This window comes from Pistacia vera, unplaced genomic scaffold (genome assembly GCF_008641045.1).
Source record: "Pistacia vera cultivar Batoury unplaced genomic scaffold, PisVer_v2 Contig11, whole genome shotgun sequence".
NCBI lineage: Eukaryota > Viridiplantae > Streptophyta > Magnoliopsida > Sapindales > Anacardiaceae > Pistacia > Pistacia vera.
In genome coordinates, this window is record NW_022195137.1 from 1,552,866 (window position 1) to 1,575,447 (window position 22,582).

The window sequence follows — 22,582 nt, forward strand, 5'->3', positions numbered from 1 at the left end:
ATGGCTTGGGAACTTTGGGGGTTTTGTAAGGGAGTAGTCGGTAAGTCTAAGTGTGGTGGTGGTTGGAGCTGTCGTCGCTCAAAACAACTGGAATATGACAAAGGACAATCGAAAAAACACATTTTTCGTCATTGACAATCGGCAAGTGATGAGAACTATTTTAAAACTCGGCCTAATCCAGCCGGTTTAACCGAGACCTGGGAGCTTCACCGGGCCAGGTTAACAATTTATCTATTCACCCAAAACCCTAGATGATCGGTGAACAATTGAAAGTTGGGATGTTGGGGCTTTTGAAGAAAAAGTGTCGGTGAGTGGAATGGTGGCGACGGAGTTGATTTCTGATGAGTAAATCGACTAGAAATCGAAAAAAACAAGCGATGACAATTTCCGGCTTTTGCCAGCGATTGGCAAGGCTAACGGGGGTGGGGTGAGGTGGGTTTTGGTCGAGAAGAAGAGGGGAGTATTTTTCAGGTGATAGGGAGGATTATCGACGCCGACATCAGTGAGTATGGACTCAAGGGATGATTGGGATTGTTTTTGGGGTGTTGCTGTCGCTAGCCAGTCTCCGGCCAATTTGTATTTGGGGTGTGTTTGCTAAATTTTAAACCTGTAAGGACTTAAGTAATTTTTAGGGGTGTATTTGTTGAATTTTAAAAGTTTTGTCACCCAGTTTGACCAGCCGGTCAAACCAATTAAACCCGTCAACATAGGACCCAACAACTTTGTTAGGTTTCACCTTGGGTTGGTTATTAAAATATTGGTGACGAAAAGGGATAAAGGGTATGGTTTGGAGAGGTCAAGAGGGTGGGGGTTTCAGTGGTGGTGACAAGGGTGATTTTGGGTGAGAAAATAGCCGAAAAAAGGGGAAAGAAAGTCGACATTGATGCGTGCTAACGTACGCCAAAAACAGCCATCGTGCTAACGTCCATCGAATTAAAAAATTTTAAAATTTTTTTGCGTGACACGTCACCAGTACCCACTGGTCAACCTGGGACTTGACTTCTTTGCCAAGTTTAGCCCCGAGTTGGTTTTTAAAAACATTGCAATAAAGTATGAGGTTAAAAAGTAACTGCAACGAATGAGAATTTTCCATGATTTTTTGAACAAAAATGAACTTTTTTTATTGATGTATTTTATTAAATATGTAAGGTTTTCAAACTAAATTGAACAAATTATTAATTTCTATAATTGTTGAAAACTGATCTGGAAATGCTAATCCAACTCCTTTGGGTGCGTTTGGTTCATATAATATTTTATTATGAGAACGTTATATTAATGAAAATATAGATCACTTTGAAAATTACTATGAATGTTTAAAGAAATGTGTTTTGTTATTTAGAATAAATTGGTAGGTATATTATATTGATATGTTTGATTGAGAGGTAAATGGGTGTATATGTTATATAGATTACTAAATTACCCTCCTTTTAAAATATTAATATAATATTATTTTTTAAACCCCTATATTTGAAATTTTACTAAAACACCCCAGCCATATAAAACTTTAATTTTTAGCAAAATCACCCCCCCACCCCAAGCCACTACCGGTAGCCAACCACCACCGTCGATGCCATCAGAAGTCGCCATAATAACGCACGACCAACGAGATATGACCGATCGTACACTGGTAAGGTCGTTTCCGACCATGGATATGTGATCCATGGCTTGAAACGACCAAAAATGTGGTCATGAAACGACCACAACAACGACTTTACCGACACACGACTGACCATATCCCACATGTTATGTGTCATTACGACGACTTCCGACAGCATCGACGATGGTCTTGGGTGGCTGGGGATATTTTGTTAACTTTTACATTTTTTTTGTGCCTAGGGTGTCTTAGCTAAATTTTCTAATGTATGGGGTTCGAGCTAATAGATATTTGGTTGACATTTGAGAACAATTGTGTGCGAAATGATATTTAATTAAGGACAAAATAAGTATAAAAATCATATTATCTAATAATCTTTTAATAACACCTCCTAGGAGTTTATTTGATTACCTCTTATATTACCAACAGTAAATACTATTTACAATAAAAAATGCCCGTAATATTTTATTTCTTACAAACCAAACAAGAGAATCTTAAAAATTAAACGAAGATTACCCATGTAATCTTATATGAACCCAAACCAAATGGACCCTTTATATGAAATTTTTTAACCACCGGACCCTAATTTTCTAACCATAAAATAGATCAACAGAAACTGTAAGCAAACAAAAATACAACTAATATTCCACACAATCACATTGCAACCAGAAATTATGCAGTAAAATTAGTTCAATCCATATAAAAAAAAAAATACATTCAATAAATTTCCATATACATATCCTTCAACTTTTTGGATTCGTAATTTCACTTTATAGCTCATCACTTTGGCCAACTGGTAATTTTTGAAGTTCAGGTGAAGTTCTGGAAATTCTCCAACTCTCTAGTCTTGACAAAGAAATCAAGTCCCTAACTTGTCTTCCCAATAGACACGGCTGAGCGAGAAAGACAATCAAAAGATAATCAAAATGACACTCTTCATGACGTCTTCCCAGTGCAAAACTGCTCAAATTTTAAAATGATGCTGCTTCTAATGGAAGAGCCGACTCAACTACCGCACCTAATTCATATTATTTTTATTCAATAGGCAGAAAAAAGAAGTGCATAATCACAAATGAAGGAGCCTTACATTTCTGAATTATGCAAAACTTGCGAGGACTGCAATCCAGTGGGCGAACTCTCTTTCCGTTGTGCTACATGATAAGTTACAAGATAATTAGACAATGGAACCCACCAAAAAATCTGTCATGCAGAAGTCAATAACAAAAAAAAAAAAAAAAAAAATGAAATACAAACAAGTGGAGAAGGAAAGGTGGGGTTGGAGGAGGGACAAGGATCTTAACCACCTTTCAATTTCGTTAAAAACTTAGATTCATGTTTCCTATGAAGCTACCCATTATACCATAGATCTTAACTGGCACAAAGTTTCAATTATTTAATAGTGAAACAGATTCTAGTTTAAAGGGTACATTCAAACAATTAGCCATAGATGAATAGAGAGAGAGTAAATTTACCAAGTTGGGAACTTTGGTATTAATCCACAAAAGCGATCGAGGCAAACATTTTTATATATCCAAATCATCATCTGGGTCCTCATCTGAATCTGGCATCTCATCATCTGAATCCCGAAAATATATTATCTGACCCTTGTCAGAGCTCTCATCTGTCTGCAAACTCTGAGTTGAAACAAGTGTCTCCTCATTGAGAGACCTTCGACCATCATAAATTTGTATTGGTTCACCATTTCCTGACGCAAAGAAAAATTGAAAATAAAGTTTCTAGCAGAAGATAGTCAAGAAAGGATAAATGAGAATAATAGAAAATAATACTCTTTCCAATTATTAACATGAAAGATTTGTGTAAAAAGCTTATAATCATTTTCAAGAAATAAAAAATGGAATTTGATATCCATCTATATTTTCCAATACCTTGGTGCTCAAATGGAAGCACAACCTTGGCCCTTTCAGTTCGCTCCTTCTCTGATAGCTCAAGATTGAACTGCACCTGTTAAATAACAACACCAATATCTAGTAAATGTCAAAAAAATAAGAGTATCAAGGTCCTTTCTTGCATATCTATTTGTAACAACATATTCATTTCAGAGTGCATGCGTGTAAATGCATAAAAATGTTCCTTTTTTTCTCTTTTCCTTTCCTGTCTTCTCTTAGACTTATAACCGTTCTCTGGTTAACCAATAAAGTCTTTAAGAAATTTTATCTTTCACAGGCATGCATGACAAAGCAGTGTAGTTTGTGTGCACAGCATGAAAGAGACGGGGGGAGAGAAAGGGAATACCAAATTATCCTCTAAAATCGAGATAAATTTATACAACTGACCTTTGGCAAAAGGCGTTGATTAATTATTTCATCTTCAGACAACGAAACAGACGTAAAGTTGATGCCTGACAGCTCCACAAGTAATTCTTCACACTAGAAACAAATTTGGATAAAATATTATTTCAGTTTCTTCTCCATAAAGCGGCATAAAATCCTCCACAAAGAAGTTAAGACACAAAAATATCACCATAACTCGAACACGCCCGTTCCTTCGCTTGAACCGAACATTAAACTTTCCTTTCCTAAAGTTCTGCTCAAGCAAAGAGAGATTCTCTAAATCACCTCTTTGTGCAATTGTAGATCTTGTAAATGGTTCCAGGCTGGCAACAATTGAGGATAAATATTCAAGAACAGCGGTGACCCTGGCTTCATGAAGATCTGAATGTAACAACCAAAAGATACTAGAAACTTGATCTGAAACCATAGAACAATGGTGAAAAGATAGCATCAGAACAAAAATGTATCACACAAACCACAAACTTCAGAGATTTCTATAAGTCAAGGGCAATTCATTTAATTACAGTTGCACACCAGAAGTGCATACCAGATTACTAAACAGAAGATTAGAGGACCTGCCTATTAGGTTTCATTTTTTTTATGGCTAATCATTTGACTTAAAGATAAATACTACACCAGCACTGCAAAAAAAAAAAAAATTCTTTTTTTGATAAGTTGAAAATCCAATTGATGCAATCAAACATTAACAAATGGCTAGACTAATAGACAGGGATTTTACGAGATTTGATGATGTTCACAATAAATCAAGAGATAACAAAATCAAGTACATACCATGGCTACGAAGGTTGCTTAGAAGGCCTGCAACTGATGTTATAGATGCATGTCTTAACATTTCACTTACCTGGCAAAATTGTTGAAAGTCTATTAAAGATTATTACAAACAACAAAAGGAATATACAAGATAAAAAGTAGAAACCAACATCATATTATAATAAACACACATGAAAGCTTAGACATAACAATATAGAAAAGGGCATGACCTCCAATCAAACTCCAAAATGGTAAATTTACTTCTTAAAGTTTTTTTCAAAATTAAAGGTATCTTTGAACCACCAAGACAAAAACCAATCAACAACCAACTTCCACCACACAATAGTATATGACAGATGATATGAACCTTCCAAATCAATATGAAAACTTTATCGCAAATAAAATTTGCAGTATCGCCAAAATTCCACATCCGAGATAGTGTGATCTTGTATGTAATCATTTTAAATATGACTTTTCACTAAAAATATTTGCAACTTCACCAGATATTTTAAATGGAGAATATTTAAAAAGAACGAAAAAGAAATGCATACTCAAATATAAGCTCCCTGACATGACCATTAATTTTAAAGAAGAAAACAAGTTGCAATTCCAACTTGAAGATAAAAGAATATTACTAGAAAAAGTGATTAGGTTTAAAAAATCATTGAGATAATGTAATCTCATATTGTCTTTAATGATAATGTAAATGCTTATTGGAATTTTAAACAATAATAAATAAACCAACAGTTTTTTCTCTCCCTTAAATCCAAAAATCCCTTGACCTCTCATACTTGATTACTAGGTTCTAAACTGAGGATACTTCCAATCCCTGCAACCTTGGTAACCAGGAAACTTATAGGATGTAATATCCCAAGTAATTGACCACAAGGGAATTTGAATCCTGGACCTCTTAGTTGACAGACATGGGCTTATTGTCATATTAACTATCAAAATCATGAGGGACGTTTAATTGATTATTTGCCTATTTACTAACTTATGAAAAATGAGTTATCCCTATCTTAGATACTATATGAATGTGCCTTCTAACTAGTGAACTTTTCAGCTGTTTTACCAACAAAACATTGCATTCTAAAATGGTATCAACCTTCATTGCCAAGTCCTACAATTCTTTTTCACTGTGTTAAAACCATGAACCATGTGACATATATTTTTATCTAAAAGTCATGAAAATGACAGTGACAAGTATAAATCAAGAGGTTTTCATGGGTTCCAAAAGTCATGTGACCATGCCAAGCTTGTCTAGAAAGTGACAATAAAAAGCACTATATTAGTACATCTTTCAAACAACTTCTGAATTAAATAAAACATGACATATTTCTTTTCACTGATCCAGGAAAACACCATCAAAGCAAAATCTCATCCACAAATGTCAATCAATGGTTGCACCCAAAAAGTAAGGCCTATCTTACACATACTCTCATAATATCTTTACTTCTAGATAATATATTAATTTTTAACTAAGAAACTGCATATGCTACCCTCATAGTTTCTACCTTTGGTTTGGCTGGGTGTATCCCTCAAGGTTTATTGCACTTGATTAGGAAGTTTCCTTGAAACACCTCAAGAAAGGGATATGACACACAGAATTCACATTAAAATCCAAACCCTTATTCTTGGTACATGTTTGCTACTCAATAGGAAGCTTCAGCATATCACAACATAATATTCCTCGAAGTAGAATTTAATTTAAGATTCAAATTTCTAAATTGTATTGCCATGCAAATGACATAGAAAGCAACTAAATGTCCAAAGTATAAACAAATCAGAACACACAAGAAAGCTCACTTGAATTAAAAGAAACTTTTCAGGAATGATATTACATCTAATTAACCATCTAAACAATATTTACAAATAAGGGATACAGAATTACCAAGTCAATGGCAACAAAGAAACGACCTTTCCCTTGTCCAACCAATCCTGCAAACACGAACAAAAACTTTCAAAACGAAAGCCCTAGAACCCAATTTTTTATCTTCATCAACATGATTTCAGTTATCTAAACTGAGCTTCACACTTGAAAAAAAAAAAAAAAAAAAAAACCCTTTCAATGGTCGTAGTCACAACTGGTAAAACCAATTCAAGTTTCACAAGCTTATACACCAATGGATACAAAATGTTTTTTTTTTTTTTAAACCGAACTAAATTCTCAATCAAATCACAAATTCCTTGTAACTCAACAAATTCATCACAAGAATTCATGTCAATAACATAAGTCTCATCCTGATTCTCAAGTACCATCAATTCAAGTGCAAAAAAATCAGATGGACAAAACTGGGCAAAATGGATCAACTTATGCTTGTCAAAAGTAGAGAATGAATTACTTGGATCTAAACATGTCATACAAAGAAGCAGCTTAGTACTAACCTCAGTGAAACAGGTGTTAAGTTCTTGAAGTTGCATATCTATCACAATATAAAACAATTCAACTCGATAGTGATGTAGATTTGTCATGTGCTCAACTCTCCGTTGTGGCCGCCCTCGAATTGCAAACATATCATCCATATTCAAAATGGCAATATCATGCATTTGGCAAAATGAAGAAAGTTCACTCAACAAAGATTCTCATCCTTCATATATCAACAATTGTAACCATTGTTTGGAAACTTTGACTAGGGCCATAGCATTTATAATGTCTTGATCTTTTCTCTGCAATGCTTTTGACAACTTATTAGTAATTGCCAATATACTTTTCTTCATATGCAAGCTAAATGCAAAATCAAAGGGATAGATTCAATCTAACAGATTACATGCTTCACCCCTTTGTTCAGGATTTAAACCATCTTCTTCAATAACCTCAAGCACATCGCCCATAGAGGAGAACAAAAGGATTAAGTTTATCAGTGTATAATAATATGAGCCCCAACGTGTATCACCAACTCATTTTAGACTTGTCTCTTGATTCGAACCTCATCCTTGCTATCTTCACCAATTTCTAGTGCTTCAACAAGTTTATTAACTTGGCTCTCTTGAAGCATGTCTCGATGCTTGCATGAACATCCAAGAACATTTATCAAATTAGTAACCAAGTTGAAAAACGAAGCAACATAAATGTGATTTTTTGCAATGGCTACTAGTATCAATTGAAGTTGAGCAAAACAGTGAACATAATAAGCATATTCATTCTCCCTCAAAATCAAACTTTTTAAACCATTAAATTCTCCTTGCATATTACTTGCCCCATCATAACTTTGTCCACGTAATTTTGACAAACTCAATCCATGCTTACAAAATAATGACTTAAGAGCCATCTTAAGTGATACTGCAGTTGTGTCACTAACATGTACAGTGCCAAGAAACCACTCAAGCACATGACCCTTTTTATCTACATAACGTATGGCAATAGCCATTCCTTCTTTAATCGACACATCACGAGACTCATCAATCAAAATTGAAAAGATGTCATCTCCAAGATCACTAATGATAGCCTTTGTGGTTTCATTTGCCGCAACATTCAAAATATCTTTTTGAATCACTGGTGCTATCAATTTAAGATTCCCAAGTGCATTCTTCAAAACAACACTCTTAAAATGTTCATTGTGACGAGCTAGAAAATGAAGAAATCTGAGAAAGTTACCTTGCTTCTTCGAGTCTTTAGTTTCATCATGACCACGAAATGCCAACCCTTGATGCAAAAGAAATCTAACGCAAACAATGGATGCAGTCAAGCAAGTTCGGTATTCAGTCCGAACTTGATCTGATTGCTTAGAGAGAGGCGCTTCGATATGTTGCTTTTGATTCATTAAATTCACACAACTTTGTCGTGCTTGGTTATGAGCACTATTTGGCTGGCCAACATGAATTTTAAAGCGTTCTGGTTTCTTCCAATTACAAAATCCCTCACTGACGAAAGTGTCACTACCAGCTTGGCTTATAATAGTAGGTCTAAAAAGATAACAATACAAGCAGAATGCAGCATTTTTTGTCACACTATACTTAAGCCAACTGCCATACACACCAAACCAAGCAGTATTAAATCGACGATATCCTTTTTCCAAATTTTGTCAGCGGAAATGCATGATTTCGAGGTTGGTAGCAACTCTTATGCAAGTAAAATCTTTGAATTGCATCCCTATAATTAGGATGATAATGATTGATTTTAGGTCGTGGAGCTGGATCAGACGGAAGATCTTTCAAGATGGCTTTTTTATTTTCTTTATCAGTGGCTTTATTTTTTTTTTTTTTACTGATGAGTATGATTGGTCTATTGCTAATTTTATTTTAAGAAATTTATCCATATTGCATACCTAATAAGAAGTTTTAAACAAATAAAACAATAAGAAATTGTACAAGAATAATAACCCATAGTGATTTACATACATAGTAATGGAAAGACAATAAGACATACATAGTAACTCATAGTGATTTATATACAGAAGACAATAAGAATATGATATTTCATGGGCTTGAAATTCCTTTTAGACTCATTTAACATGAATCGTGCATATTTATAGAAAAAAAGAAGAAGTCAACTCTTTTTGAAATGTCCCAAAAATAAAGATGAATAAATTATAAATGATAAAAATCTAGGTGTAATTACTTACTCAACATAAAAACAAATAATTCTTGATTTATACGTGTCATTTTATAATTCTTGAAGAATAGGAAAAAAAAATTCATAGGAAATGTTTATAAAATTTGATTTAGTCAAGTAATTTAATGAGGATGAAAGAAAGATACATAAAAAATGATTACTCAAACTAATCTTTACCAACAATAAATAATTAGTTGTTTCTATTGATAAAGTTAAAAAAGTTTTTGATATTGCCAACAAACCTATTATGAAATAACTAATATTTTTTTGTCCTTTTTTCATTGAACTTGATTAAAAATCTTAAATATGCATCTTTTAAATTTTTGTAATAATTTTTTTTTTTTTTTTGTTTATATTGATAATAAGTTTTTGTAATAAGTTTTAGTAATAATTAGCTGTTTATGTTGATAATAAGTTTTAGTAATAAGTTTTTGTTGTTTATGTTGATAATAAGTTTTTGTAACCTAAACTTGTTATCATTGTTGTATCTTTTGGTATAACTTTCAATTGCATATTTGCATTGAGTTCAAGGAGAAAAACAAGGCAAAAGAGAGCATTGAGGTTTTGAAAAAATCTTATGTATTTTATTTAATGCAAGTCAATCACCTTTTGCCATTTTTGTGCTTTGTGGTCCTTGGATCATGTTTGTATTTATTTGTACCAATGTTCTGAGTATATGTATCAAATATTAGCTTGAATCATACATAAGAAGTTTGACAACATTCTTTCTCTGTCTAAATAAAATTGAGAGGCTTGTCCACTACCTTCAGAAAAGTATTTGAAAGGCAACTCTAAAAACTACATTTTAAGCAGAAAAACCTTAAAATTGCCTAACAGGAAGAACAAGAATTTTGTAGGCCAGTATCTTTTTAATTGACAAAAAAATTTGTCGCCATACTTCTAACTATTAAAATATTAGACCTTGATATTTGGCAATTCTATTAATGGTTATGCATAACCTTATTCTCTATACAAAATTTTCAATAAAAAAGGCATGTCCAAATGTAAGAGTAGTTCACTAGATTAATAATGTAGCAACCTTGCAATATCAAGAGCGATTCTCACAACTATTGATTGTTTCAGTGCTTATTTTCTTTTCAAGAATAAACGAAGATCTCCCTGCAACAAGAATAAAAGATTGAAACTAGTTTGTACTTTGTTTAACAATAAACATGTGACCGCCCTACAAACATGAGAGAAGCAATAAAGAAACAATAATGCTAAATGTACAAACAAATCTTACAAAGATTTGTATACAAACTGATGTGACAAAAAATGAATGGAAGAGTGAATATGATGAGTTTGACTTTTTGTACCTACTCTTCCATTCATTTTCTGCCACATCAGTTTATACATAAATCTTTATAAGAGTTGTTTATACATGTAGCATTACTCATAAAGAAAACATCAAGGCACCACAAAGCACAAATATCAAGGGACCACAAACCATATAACTTATAATTTTTTATAACTTATAATGTATTTGATACAGCAAAAGGATATCTTTTTTTTTTTTTTTTTTTTTTTTTGTTTTTGTGCTGAACCAAGAGATTGAGATGGAAGAAACTAGGGAATGCCAAGAATTTGTGAAAAATTACACCAATGTTTTTTCACTAAAAATAAACAATAATCAACAACAAACAACAATTATAAAATAAACAGCCACATAATTCATTGTCATCTCATTAACATAAAGATATCATCACTAAATTATTCAATTTGATTTATGGAAACATTATCTCTTAAATCATTCAATTATTTCTTGATAACACTATTACTATTAATAATAATAGAGATATTAAGCATAGTATTGAAAATGAGCATCTTCAAATGATTTTTTTTTTTTTTTTTTTCAGCTGAAAGGACCTCTTTATTGCTTGTAAGAGTCAAAGAGTGTAGAAACAACACAAGAACAATGGCTTCGTTTGGTTGGATTTTAGGAATACTACTTTTAGTATTCCCAAAAAAGTTAAACAGTAAAATACCCAAAAACTCACAATATTATTCAATTTATTCAAAATTTTTTAAACCCCATAAATTTGTTAATTCAATTAATACCCTAATATTTTTAATGTTTTTGTTACGGCGACTCCGGCCACCCTCCGACGGTGGTGGCCGGCTGTCCGTATTTGAGGGTGGATTGAGGGTGTTTTTGTTAACTTTTAATGTTTTATTATAAGGGGTGTTTTGTAAAAAAACAAACATAGGGGGTATTTTATAATTTATAAATCCTACATCGTAATACCCGCCCAATTCAACTTTTTTTTAACTTTTTTCAAAAAACTTTTCCCAAAAACACAAAATTGTGAACCAAACGGAGCCAATGACTGCAAGTATGCAAAGAACCAAAAAAAAAAAAAAATTGGAAAATCTTAAAAAAAAAAAAAAAAAAAAAAAAAAAGGCAGGTAAAAGTGGGTCCACCCTTCAAATATCTCATAACTTTCTCTACCTTTCTAGTCAGATCATTATCACCACTCCAATAAATATGAATTCATTTAAAAGAAAACATTGCAATAGCCCAGCACCGAATAAACTCAAAACTATGGTCTTGAAATGAATATATTATTTCTGTTCTCATAAACAAAAGCCAAATATATCATTTACTTGTATAAGCTTTTAAATTAAAAGTTAAAAATTAAGTTAACAAGATCATGATTTTAATTAATTGTTTTCTTTCTTGCAGATGCAAACTTAGAAACTCTAAAAAGATGGTTATATAAAATTTTACAGTATACACTAAACTATTACTCAAATCTCAAATTCTTAATAAATAATACAAGTAGAACAATAGCGAATCTTAATTCTATTGAAAGAATGTAACAACAAAACATCAATAATAGAGAAAATTAGGGATTTAGGGTTAGGGACATTACCTTTTTATAAATTGATGAAAAATAGTGTCGGTTGAGACTTGGAAGGAGAGTTAGGTGAAAGAGACTTGAGAGTTTAGAGCACCATGAGAGAAAGAGGCAAGAGAGATTCTAGGTTTCTATTTTGCGTTGCCATTTTGGCAAGAGTCCCAAAATAAAAAAACAAAATCCAAAAGTTCTATAGGGGCCAAATATATATATATATTAACTGGGGGGATTCACCCAGATTCACCTGCGATTGGACCGGTGGTATTTTAGCAACCCGTCAATCTAATCGGTTTTTGGAAGGAAAAAAACCAGGTGAATTAAACACTAGAAAACAACAAACTTTGGACGGTGTTCGACAGGCAAACATGAGGAAATTTTAAGGGTGGATCATGGTGAGTCTAGAGGTAGTGTCTGATTAAGTTTCAGTCACTGGACTTTGGCTAAAACAAGGTGAATCAAACACCAGAAAAAGACGACTTTTGGTCTGTGTTTGGCAGGCAAACATGAGGGAATTTTAAGGGTGGATCACAATGAGTCTAGAGGTAGTGTTTGATTAAGTTTTAGTCACTAGAATTCGTCCAAGAAATGGTGAAACCCTTAGCTTCTGATTACCTACAATTAGTGGGTGGAATGGCTTGGGAACTTTGGGGGTTTTGTAGGGGAGTAGCCGGTAAGTCTAAGTGTGGTGGTGGTTAGAGCTGTCGTCGCTCAAAACAACCAAAATTTGACAAAGGCCAACCAAAAAAACATGTTTTTCGTCTCTGGCAGTCGACAAGTGATAAGCACTATTTTAAAACTTGACCCAGTCCAGCCGGTTTAATCGAGACCCACGAGCTTCACCGGGTCAGATTAACAATTTCTCTACTCACCTAAAACCCTAAAATTTGGGATGATGATCGGCGAACAATTGAAGGTCGGGATGTTGGGCTTTTGAACAAAAAGTGTTGGTGAGTGCAATGGTGGTGACGGAGTTGATTTTCGATGAGTAAATCGACTGAAAATCGAAAAAAAAGGCAACGACAATAGCCGACTTTTGCCGACGATTGGCAAGGCTAACAGAGGTGGGGTGAGGTGGGTTTTGGTCAAGAAGAAGAGGGGAGTATTTTTCGAGTGATGGGGAGCAGTATCGACGTCGCATCAGTGAGATCTGGCCGAAATCGAGCAGATTTCGACCAGATCTTGGGTAGATTTTCTAGAGTATGGACTCAAGGGATGATTGGGATTGTTTTTTGGGTGTCTCTTCGGCCAATTTGTATTTGGAATGTGTTTACTAAATTTTAAACCTATAGGGACTTAACTGTAATTTTTAGGGGTGTATTTGCTAAATTTTAAAAGTTTTGTCACCTATTTTGACTAGCCGGTCAAACCAATTAAACCAGTCAACGTAGGACCCAACAACTTTGCTGGGTTTCACCTCAGGCTGGTTATTAAAACATTGGTGATGAAAGGGGATAAAGGGTATGGTTTGGAGAGGGTGGAGGTTCCAATGCTGGTAACAATGGTGATTTTGGGTGAGAAAATGGCCGAAAAAGAGGAAAGAAGGTCAACGTTGATGCGTGCTAACGTAAGCTGGAAATAGCCATCGTGCTAACGTGCACCGAATTAAAAAATTTTAAAGTTTTTTTAGATGACACGTCACCAGTACCCACCGGTCAACCCAAGACCCGGCTTCTTTGCCGAGTTTAGCCCCAAGTTGGTTTTTAAAACATTGTAATAAAGTATCATGTTAAAAAGTAACTGCAAGGAATGAGATTTTTCCATGACTTTTTAAACAAAAATGAACTTTTTTTATTGATGTATTTTATTAAATATGTAAGGTTTTCAAAATAAATTGAACAAATTATTAATTTCTATAAGTGTTGAAAACTGATCTGGAAATGCTAATCCAACTACTTTGGGTGCGTTTGGTTCACATAATGTTTTATTATTATAATATTATATTAATGGAAATATAGATTACCTTGAAAATTATTTGGAATGTTTAGGAAAATGTATTTTGTTAGTTTAGAATAAATTAGTGGGTATATTATATTGATATGTTTGATTGAGAGGTAAATGAGTGGGTATGTTATATAGATTACTAAATTGCCCTCCTTTTAAAATATTAATATATTATTATTTTTTGAATTAAACCCCTACATTTGAAATTTTGCTAAATCACCCCAGCCAAATAAAACTTTAATTTATAGCAAAATCACCCCCACCCACCCCAAGCCACTGTCGACAACCAACCACCGCCACCGACACTGTCAGAAGTCACCATAATGGCGCACGACCAACAGGATATGGCTAATCGTACATTGGCAAGGCCGTTTTCGACTATGGATCTATGATCCATGGCCTGAAACAGTCGCAACAACGACCTTACCGACGCACGACCAACCATATCTTGCCTGTCGTGCGTCATTACGACGACTTCCAACAACATTAGCAGTGGTCTTGGGTGGCTGCGGGTACTTTGTTAACTTTTAAATTTTTTTGTGGCTGGGGTGTTTTAGCTAAATTTTCTAATATAGGGGGTCTGGGTAATAGTTATTTGGTGGATATTTGAAGGCAATTGTGTGTGAAATGGTATTTAATTAAGGACAAAATAAGTATAAAAATCATATTACCCAATAATCTTTTAATAACACCCCCTGAGTTGGGAGTTTATTTGATTACCTCTTATATTACCAACAGTAAACACTATGGGTGCATTTGGTTCAGAGAATGTTATATTACTGAGGAATGTTATATTACCGGAAATATAGATTACCCGAGAATCTTTAAAGGAATATGCTTGGTTGGTTAGAAAAAATTAGTGAATATGTTATAATAATATGTTTGGTTGAGAGGATAAATGAGTGGGTATGTTGTATAGATTACTAAATTGCCCTCCTTTTTAAATAATAATATAACATTATTTTTATTATTATTTTATTCTATTATTTTTTTAAAATTATTTCTTTTAACCCCCTATATTTGAAATTTTGCTAAAACACCCCATCCATATAAAACTTTAATTTGTAGCAAAATCACCCTCACCCACACCAAGCCACTGCCGATAGCCAGCCACCACTACCAACAGCCGCCGTAATGGCGCACAACCGATCGGATTTGGCTGTTCATATGCTGGTAAGGCCTAATCTGGCCATGGACGGCTAGATCTAATCGTGAATATGGTCGTGAACGTGAAACAACCACAAATCTGGCCGTGAAATGCCAGATCTTTCGCCGTGAAACGACGGCCATTTCACGGTCAAATCTATGGTGTTTCACTGCCACATCTTTGGTCGTGAAACGGCCAGATCTGGTCATTTCCGACCATGGATCACAAATCTATGGCTGGAAACATCCTTATTGGCATATGATCGACAAAATCTCACCGATCTTATATCGATATGACAACTTTCGCCGGCGGCCAACGGTGGTGGCTAACGGTCGACAGTAGTCTTCGATGGTTGGGGGTATTTTGTTAACTTTTAAATTTTTTTGTAACTGGGGTGTTTTAGCTAAATTCTCACATATAAAGGGTCTAGGTAATTGTTATTTGGTAGACATATGAGGACAAATGTATTCGAAATGATAAAAGATTAAAGGCAAAATAGAGTCAAAATTAAGATTACCTCGATAATCTTATATTAACACCCTTTGAGATGGTAATCTGATTACCCTCAATATTACTAACAATAAACACTATTTGTAATAAAAGATTACTTGACAACTAAGCGAGGGAATCTTGAAAATTAAACAAAGATTACAAGATTAATCTTATATCACCCCGAACCAAACGCAACCTGTTTACAACAAAAAATGCCCGTAATATTTTATTACTTGCAAACAAAACAAGAGAATCTTGAAAATTAAACGAAGATTACCCCTGTAATCTTATATGAACCCGAACCAAACAGACCCTTTGTATGAAATTTTTTAACCACCGGACCCCAATTTTCTAACCATAAAATAGATCAACAGAAACTGTAAGCAAACAAAAATACAACTAATATTCCGCACAATCACGTTGCAACCAGAAATTATGCAGTAAAATTAGTTCAATCCATATAAAAAAAAAAAAAAATACATTCAATAAATTTCCACATACATATCCTTCAACTTTTTGGATTTGTAATTCCACTTTACAGCTCAGCACTTCGGCCAACTGGTAATTTTTGAAGTTCAGGTGAAGTTCTGGAAATTCTCCAACTCTCTACTCTTAACAAAGAAATCAAGTCCCTAACTTGTCTTCCCAACAGATACGGCTGAGCGAGAAAGACAATCAAAAGATAATCAAAATGACACTCTTCATGACATCTTCCCAGTGTAAAACTGCTCAAATTTTAAAATGATGCTGCTTCTAATGGAAGAGCCGACTCAACTACCGCACCTAATTCATATTATTTTTATTCAATAGGCAGAAAAAAGAAGTGCATAATCACAAATGAAGGAGCCTTACATTTCTGAATTATGCAAAACTTGCGAGGACTGCAATCCAGTGGGCGAACTCTCTTTCCGTTGTGCTACATGATAAGTTACAAGATAATTAGACAATGGAACCCACCAAAAAATCTGTCATGCAGAAGTCAATAACAAAGAAAAAAAAAAAAAATGAAATACAAACAAGTGGAGAAGGAAAGGTGGGGTTGGAGGAGGGACAAGGATCTTAACCACCTTTCAATTTCGTTAAAAACTTAGATTCATGTTTCCTATGAAGCTACCCATTATACCATAGATCTTAACTGGCACAAAGTTTCAATTATTTAATAGTGAAACAGATTCTAGTTTAAAGGGTACATTCAAACAATTAGCCATAGATGAATAGAGAGAGAGTAAATTTACCAAGTTGGGAACTTTGGTATTAATCCACAAAAGCGATCGAGGCAAACATTTTTATATATCCAAATCATCATCTGGGTCCTCATCTGAATCTGGCATCTCATCATCTGAATCCCGAAAATATATTATCTGACCCTTGTCAGAGCTCTCATCTGTCTGCAAACTCTGAGTTGAAACAAGTGTCTCCTCATTGAGAGACCTTCGACCATCATAAATTTGTATTGGTTCACCATTTCCTGACGCAAAGAAAAATTGAAAATAAAGTTTCTAGCAGAAGATAGTCAAGAAAGGATAAATGAGAATAATAGAAAATAATACTCTTTCCAATTATTAACATGAAAGATTTGTGTAAAAAGCTTATAATCATTTTCAAGAAATAAAAAATGGAATTTGATATCCATCTATATTTTCCAATACCTTGGTGCTCAAATGGAAGCACAACCTTGGCCCTTTCAGTTCGCTCCTTCTCTGATAGCTCAAGATTGAACTGCACCTGTTAAATAACAACACCAATATCTAGTAAATGTCAAAAAAATAAGAGTATCAAGGTCCTTTCTTGCATATCTATTTGTAACAACATATTCATTTCAGAGTGCATGCGTGTAAATGCATAAAAATGTTCCTTTTTTTCTCTTTTCCTTTCCTGTCTTCTCTTAGACTTATAACCGTTCTCTGGTTAACCAATAAAGTCTTTAAGAAATTTTATCTTTCACAGGCATGCATGACAAAGCAGTGTAGTTTGTGTGCACAGCATGAAAGAGACGGGGGGAGAGAAAGGGAATACCAAATTATCCTCTAAAATCGAGATAAATTTATACAACTGACCTTTGGCAAAAGGCGTTGATTAATTATTTCATCTTCAGACAACGAAACAGACGTAAAGTTGATGCCTGACAGCTCCACAAGTAATTCTTCACACTAGAAACAAATTTGGATAAAATATTATTTCAGTTTCTTCTCCATAAAGCGGCATAAAATCCTCCACAAAGAAGTTAAGACACAAAAATATCACCATAACTCGAACACGCCCGTTCCTTCGCTTGAACCGAACATTAAACTTTCCTTTCCTAAAGTTCTGCTCAAGCAAAGAGAGATTCTCTAAATCACCTCTTTGTGCAATTGTAGATCTTGTAAATGGTTCCAGGCTGGCAACAATTGAGGATAAATATTCAAGAACAGCGGTGACCCTGGCTTCATGAAGATCTGAATGTAACAACCAAAAGATACTAGAAACTTGATCTGAAACCATAGAACAATGGTGAAAAGATAGCATCAGAACAAAAATGTATCACACAAACCACAAACTTCAGAGATTTCTATAAGTCAAGGGCAATTCATTTAATTACAGTTGCACACCAGAAGTGCATACCAGATTACTAAACAGAAGATTAGAGGACCTGCCTATTAGGTTTCATTTTTTTTATGGCTAATCATTTGACTTAAAGATAAATACTACACCAGCACTGCAAAAAAAAAAAAAATTCTTTTTTTGATAAGTTGAAAATCCAATTGATGCAATCAAACATTAACAAATGGCTAGACTAATAGACAGGGATTTTACGAGATTTGATGATGTTCACAATAAATCAAGAGATAACAAAATCAAGTACATACCATGGCTACGAAGGTTGCTTAGAAGGCCTGCAACTGATGTTATAGATGCAAGTCTTAACATTTCACTTACCTGGCAAAATTGTTGAAAGTCTATTAAAGATTATTACAAACAACAAAAGGAATATACAAGATAAAAAGTAGAAACCAACATCATATTATAATAAACACACATGAAAGCTGAGACGTAACAATATAGAAAAGGGCATGACCTCCAATCAAACTCCAAAATGGTAAATTTATTTCTGAAAGTTTTTTTCAAAATTAAAGGTATCTTTGAACCACCAAGGCAAAAACCAATCAACAACCAACTTTCACCACACAATAGTATATTACAGATGATATGAACCTTCCAAATCAATATGAAAACTTTATCGCACATAAAATTTGCAGTATCGCCAAAATTCCACATCCGAGATAGTGTGATCTTGTATGTAATCATTTTAAATATGACTTTTCACTAAAAATATTTGCAACTTCACCAGATATTTTAAATGGAGAATATTTAAAAAGAACGAAAAAGAAATGCATACTCAAATATAAGCTCCCTGACATGACCAGTAATTTTAAAGAAGAAAACAAGTTGCAATTCCAACTTGAAGATAAAAGAATATTACTAGAAAAAGTGATTAGGTTTAAAAAATCATTGAGATAATGCAATCTCATATTGTCTTTAATGATAATGTAAATGCTTATTGGAATTTTAAACAATAATAAATAAACCAACAGTTTTTTTTCTCCCTTAAATCCAAAAATCCCTTGACCTCTCATACTTGATTACTAGGTTCTAAACTGAGGATACTTCCAATCCCTGCAACCTTGGTAACCAGGAAACCTATAGGATGTAATATCCCAAGTAATTGACCACAAGGGGATTTGAATCCTGGACCTCTTAGTTGACAGACATGGGCTTATTGTCATATTAACTATCAAAATCATGAGGGACGTTTAATTAATTATTTGCCTATTTACTAACTTATGAAAAATGAGTTATCCCTATCTTAGATACTATATGAATGTGCCTTCTAACTAGTGAACTTTTCAGCTGTTTTACCAACAAAACATTGCATTCTAAAATGGTATCAACCTTCATTGCCAAGTCCTACAATTCTTTTTCACTGTGTTAAAACCATGAACCATGTGACATATATTTTTATCTAAAAGTCATGAAAATGACAGTGATAAGTATAAATCAAGAGGTTTTCATGGGTTCCAAAAGTCATGTGACCATGCCAAGCTTGTCTAGAAAGAGACAATAAAAAGCACTATATTAGTACATCTTTCAAACAACTTCTGAATTAAATAAAACATGACATATTTCTTTTCACTGATCCAGGAAAACACCATCAAAGCAAAATCTCATCCACAAATGTCAATCAATGGTTGCACCCAAAAAGTAAGGCCTATCTTACACATACTCTCATAATATCTTTACTTCTAGATAATATATTAATTTTTAACTAAGAAACTGCATATGCTACCCTCATAGTTTCTACCTTTGGTTTGGCTGGGTGTATCCCTCAAGGTTTATTGCACTTGATTAGGAAGTTTCCTTGAAACACCTCAAGAAAGGGATATGACACACAGAATTCACATTAAAATCCAAACCCTTATTCTTGGTACATGTTTGCTACTCAATAGGAAGCTTCAGCATATCACAACATAATATTCCTCGAAGTAGAATTTAATTTAAGATTCAAATTTCTAAATTGTATTGCCATGCAAATGACATAGAAAGCAACTAAATGTCCAAAGTATAAACAAATCAGAACACACAAGAAAGCTCACTTGAATTAAAAGAAACTTTTCAGGAATGATATTACATCTAATTAACCATCTAAACAATATTTACAAATAAGGGATACAGAATTACCAAGTCAATGGCAACAAAGAAACGACCTTTCCCTTGTCCAACCAATCCTGCAAACACGAACAAAAACTTTCAAAACGAAAGCCCTAGAACCCAATTTTTTATCTTCATCAACATGATTTCAGTTATCTAAACTGAGCTTCACACTTGAAAAAAAAAAAAAAAAAAAAAAAGAAGCGGCAATTACCTTGACCCAATTTAATAATTGAAGAGTACAACTTATCTAAATCTCTCACATCCTTACAAAAAGTAGACAAAGCTGAAGCTTCCCAGGAAAGATCCTCAATATTTAACCGAACTTTCCAACCAAGCGGATCCGTATAACAATCCAATATCTGAATCCTGTTAACAAAATATGAATTCAAAATTCCCCACAAGATTAGTAAAGCAAGCAGATGCCAATAACTACCAAATACATTTTCATTTTAAACTTTAAAAAGAATACCAACGAATAGAGAAATACGTTCAATTTTTCAGATGACCTCAAAAAAATAAATAAATAAATAAGAAAAAATTGTCCCAATTCCTGTAATATCTATGAGTCAGTGATATAATGCTTACAACCAAAAAGAATATAAAAATAAATTAGGAATAAGTATAAAATAGTGGAATTATTCACCATTTATTAGCTGAAGTGACGTCAATTCCTCTTCTCTTCAACAAATCCACGTAAAACGACGGACTCCGACAAAAGGCAACAATCACGAGACCTCTGCATTTTGTTTCAGTAAAAAAAAAAAAATGAAATTCGACCATTTTTATAAGGAAACCAAAAAAAAAAAAAAGAAACAAAACGCGTTCCGGTGCTGTGAGTGGAAGAGACCGTGACTGAGATTTTCCCGCCAAAATATAGTTGGAGAGCTGAGTGAGCACGTGTGTGAAGACATCAAGACCGAAGGGTGAAGCTATGGAGTCCTTGATAGTGAGAGCAGGCGCGTGTTCTCCTTCTAAACCTCCGTCGCGAAGTGTTCTGCAGATAGTGTCGGCCATGGTTGGTGTGTCTCCGATTACAGTTACAGAAACCCTAGTTTTGAAAATAATTTGGGGATTTTGCAACAAGGGGCTCCATATTTTCAATTATTACTTATTGGACGAAAGGTCCGTGTTTTACTGTTTTTATCCAAAAAGTTCAAAAAAAAAAAAAAAGATGTGGGGTCACATTGAATTTAGGTATCCTTTTCACATTCTATAAAAAAGTCAATCGAAACGTCTACTTCAATCAAATAATAATATTAATAATTTAATATATTACAAAATTAGGATTCAATTTCCCATAATTTGGAGAGTTATGCAGTATAATCAACTCCTTTATTACCTTATTATATAATTTTTATATTATAGAATTAATTATTACATTATTTAGATAATCTAATATGAGAAAAAGTAATCCACTTTTTTCCACACAAATAATTGATTAACGATACTTTTTCACCTACAAACTTTTAAAATATCATTTTATTATCCAAACTTACATTATGTTTCCGATTTCAGTATCGTTGAGACCGCACACCATTATTATTCTCTTTCTCGATCATCATCATCAAAACCCTTAAAACTCTACATCGTCGACAATTAAGTGATTAGAGTTTATACAACCACCCCTCCTAAGTCAAATTCTGACCAATCTCAACCACCAAAATCCAATTTTTCACCACCTAAAGAGTCATTGGTCTTCCCTCTTCAAAAGTTCGAACAACCTAAATCAAGTTTGCTCTATATTCATCGTTGAAATATAAATTTAAATAATAAAATAGTATTTTAAAAGTTTATGGATAGAAAAATGTTATTAAATCATTATTTAAGTGGAAAAAAGTCTTCAACTCTGTAGATAAATGTATAATCTTTGTGCCAAGCAGAAAAATCCAACCTAAGACTATAGATTACACCATTTCCAACCCCTATGATTTATCCTTACCATTAGGCTACCTATGGGTTGGTAAACCTTCTCAATTTTATATGTTGAATGATCCAAAGTCTACTTAAAATTTAATTGATGAGATGGTTATGGTTATAACAACTCTCGCTACGAATCTTGTTCTAAAAATATGTATCATTGTCCTATTGATAGTCAAGTTGCAATACTAAATACGAGTAACTTATCATAAAGGTTAAATTTCTCTTATAATAAACTTTCTGCATTGGTCCTCACAGAATTCAGATTATTAAATTTTTATCTGCAGAAGCTCTTATCAATTCCTACTACATTATTCTAAATCTAATCA

The 22,582-nt window shown here is 33.5% G+C and overlaps 3 protein-coding genes across 3 annotated transcripts; all 3 read right to left on the reverse strand.

Annotated features, from left to right (window-relative positions):
• Nucleotides 1-2,558: 2,558 nt before the first annotated feature.
• LOC116139030 (elongator complex protein 5-like) lies at nt 2,559-6,632 on the reverse strand. Its single transcript, XM_031424715.1, has 7 exons — nt 6,548-6,632; nt 4,678-4,747; nt 4,076-4,302; nt 3,889-3,981; nt 3,481-3,556; nt 3,067-3,299; nt 2,559-2,745 (listed from the first exon to the last, which is right to left on the reverse strand). Exons 2-6 carry the CDS (start codon nt 4,736-4,738, stop codon nt 3,118-3,120), a joined length of 639 nt encoding a protein of 212 aa, XP_031280575.1. The 5' UTR covers nt 4,739-4,747; nt 6,548-6,632; the 3' UTR covers nt 2,559-2,745; nt 3,067-3,117.
• A 927-nt stretch (nt 6,633-7,559) lies between these two features.
• LOC116138487 (zinc finger MYM-type protein 1-like) lies at nt 7,560-8,417 on the reverse strand. Its single transcript, XM_031424199.1, has one exon. The coding sequence runs from the start codon at nt 8,415-8,417 to the stop codon at nt 7,560-7,562; it is 858 nt and encodes a 285-aa protein (XP_031280059.1).
• Nucleotides 8,418-16,109: 7,692 nt separating this feature from the next.
• LOC116139021 (elongator complex protein 5) lies at nt 16,110-21,378 on the reverse strand. The gene is made up of 10 exons (XM_031424704.1): nt 21,184-21,378; nt 20,980-21,072; nt 20,548-20,702; nt 20,364-20,410; nt 18,494-18,563; nt 17,892-18,118; nt 17,705-17,797; nt 17,297-17,372; nt 16,883-17,115; nt 16,110-16,563 (listed from the first exon to the last, which is right to left on the reverse strand). Exons 1-9 carry the CDS (start codon nt 21,348-21,350, stop codon nt 16,934-16,936), a joined length of 1,110 nt encoding a protein of 369 aa, XP_031280564.1. The 5' UTR covers nt 21,351-21,378; the 3' UTR covers nt 16,110-16,563; nt 16,883-16,933.
• Between the last annotated feature and the right edge of the window lie 1,204 nt (nt 21,379-22,582).

Coding starts and splice junctions, on each gene's coding strand:
- LOC116139030 (XM_031424715.1), bottom strand. CDS start 4,738: ATGTTAAGACATGCATCTATAACATCAGTTGCAGGCCTTCTAAGCAAC. Junction 4,303..4,677: donor AAGCAACCTTCGTAGCCATG/GTATGTACTTGA, acceptor CTATGGTTTCAG/ATCAAGTTTCTAGTATCTTT. Junction 3,557..3,888: donor ATCAACGCCTTTTGCCAAAG/GTCAGTTGTATA, acceptor GTTATTTAACAG/GTGCAGTTCAATCTTGAGCT.
- LOC116138487 (XM_031424199.1), bottom strand. CDS start 8,417: ATGAATCAAAAGCAACATATCGAAGCGCCTCTCTCTAAGCAATCAGAT.
- LOC116139021 (XM_031424704.1), bottom strand. CDS start 21,350: ATGGCCGACACTATCTGCAGAACACTTCGCGACGGAGGTTTAGAAGGA. Junction 21,073..21,183: donor GCGGGAAAATCTCAGTCACG/GTCTCTTCCACT, acceptor AACAAAATGCAG/AGGTCTCGTGATTGTTGCCT. Junction 20,703..20,979: donor GTCACTTCAGCTAATAAATG/GTGAATAATTCC, acceptor TTTTGTTAACAG/GATTCAGATATTGGATTGTT.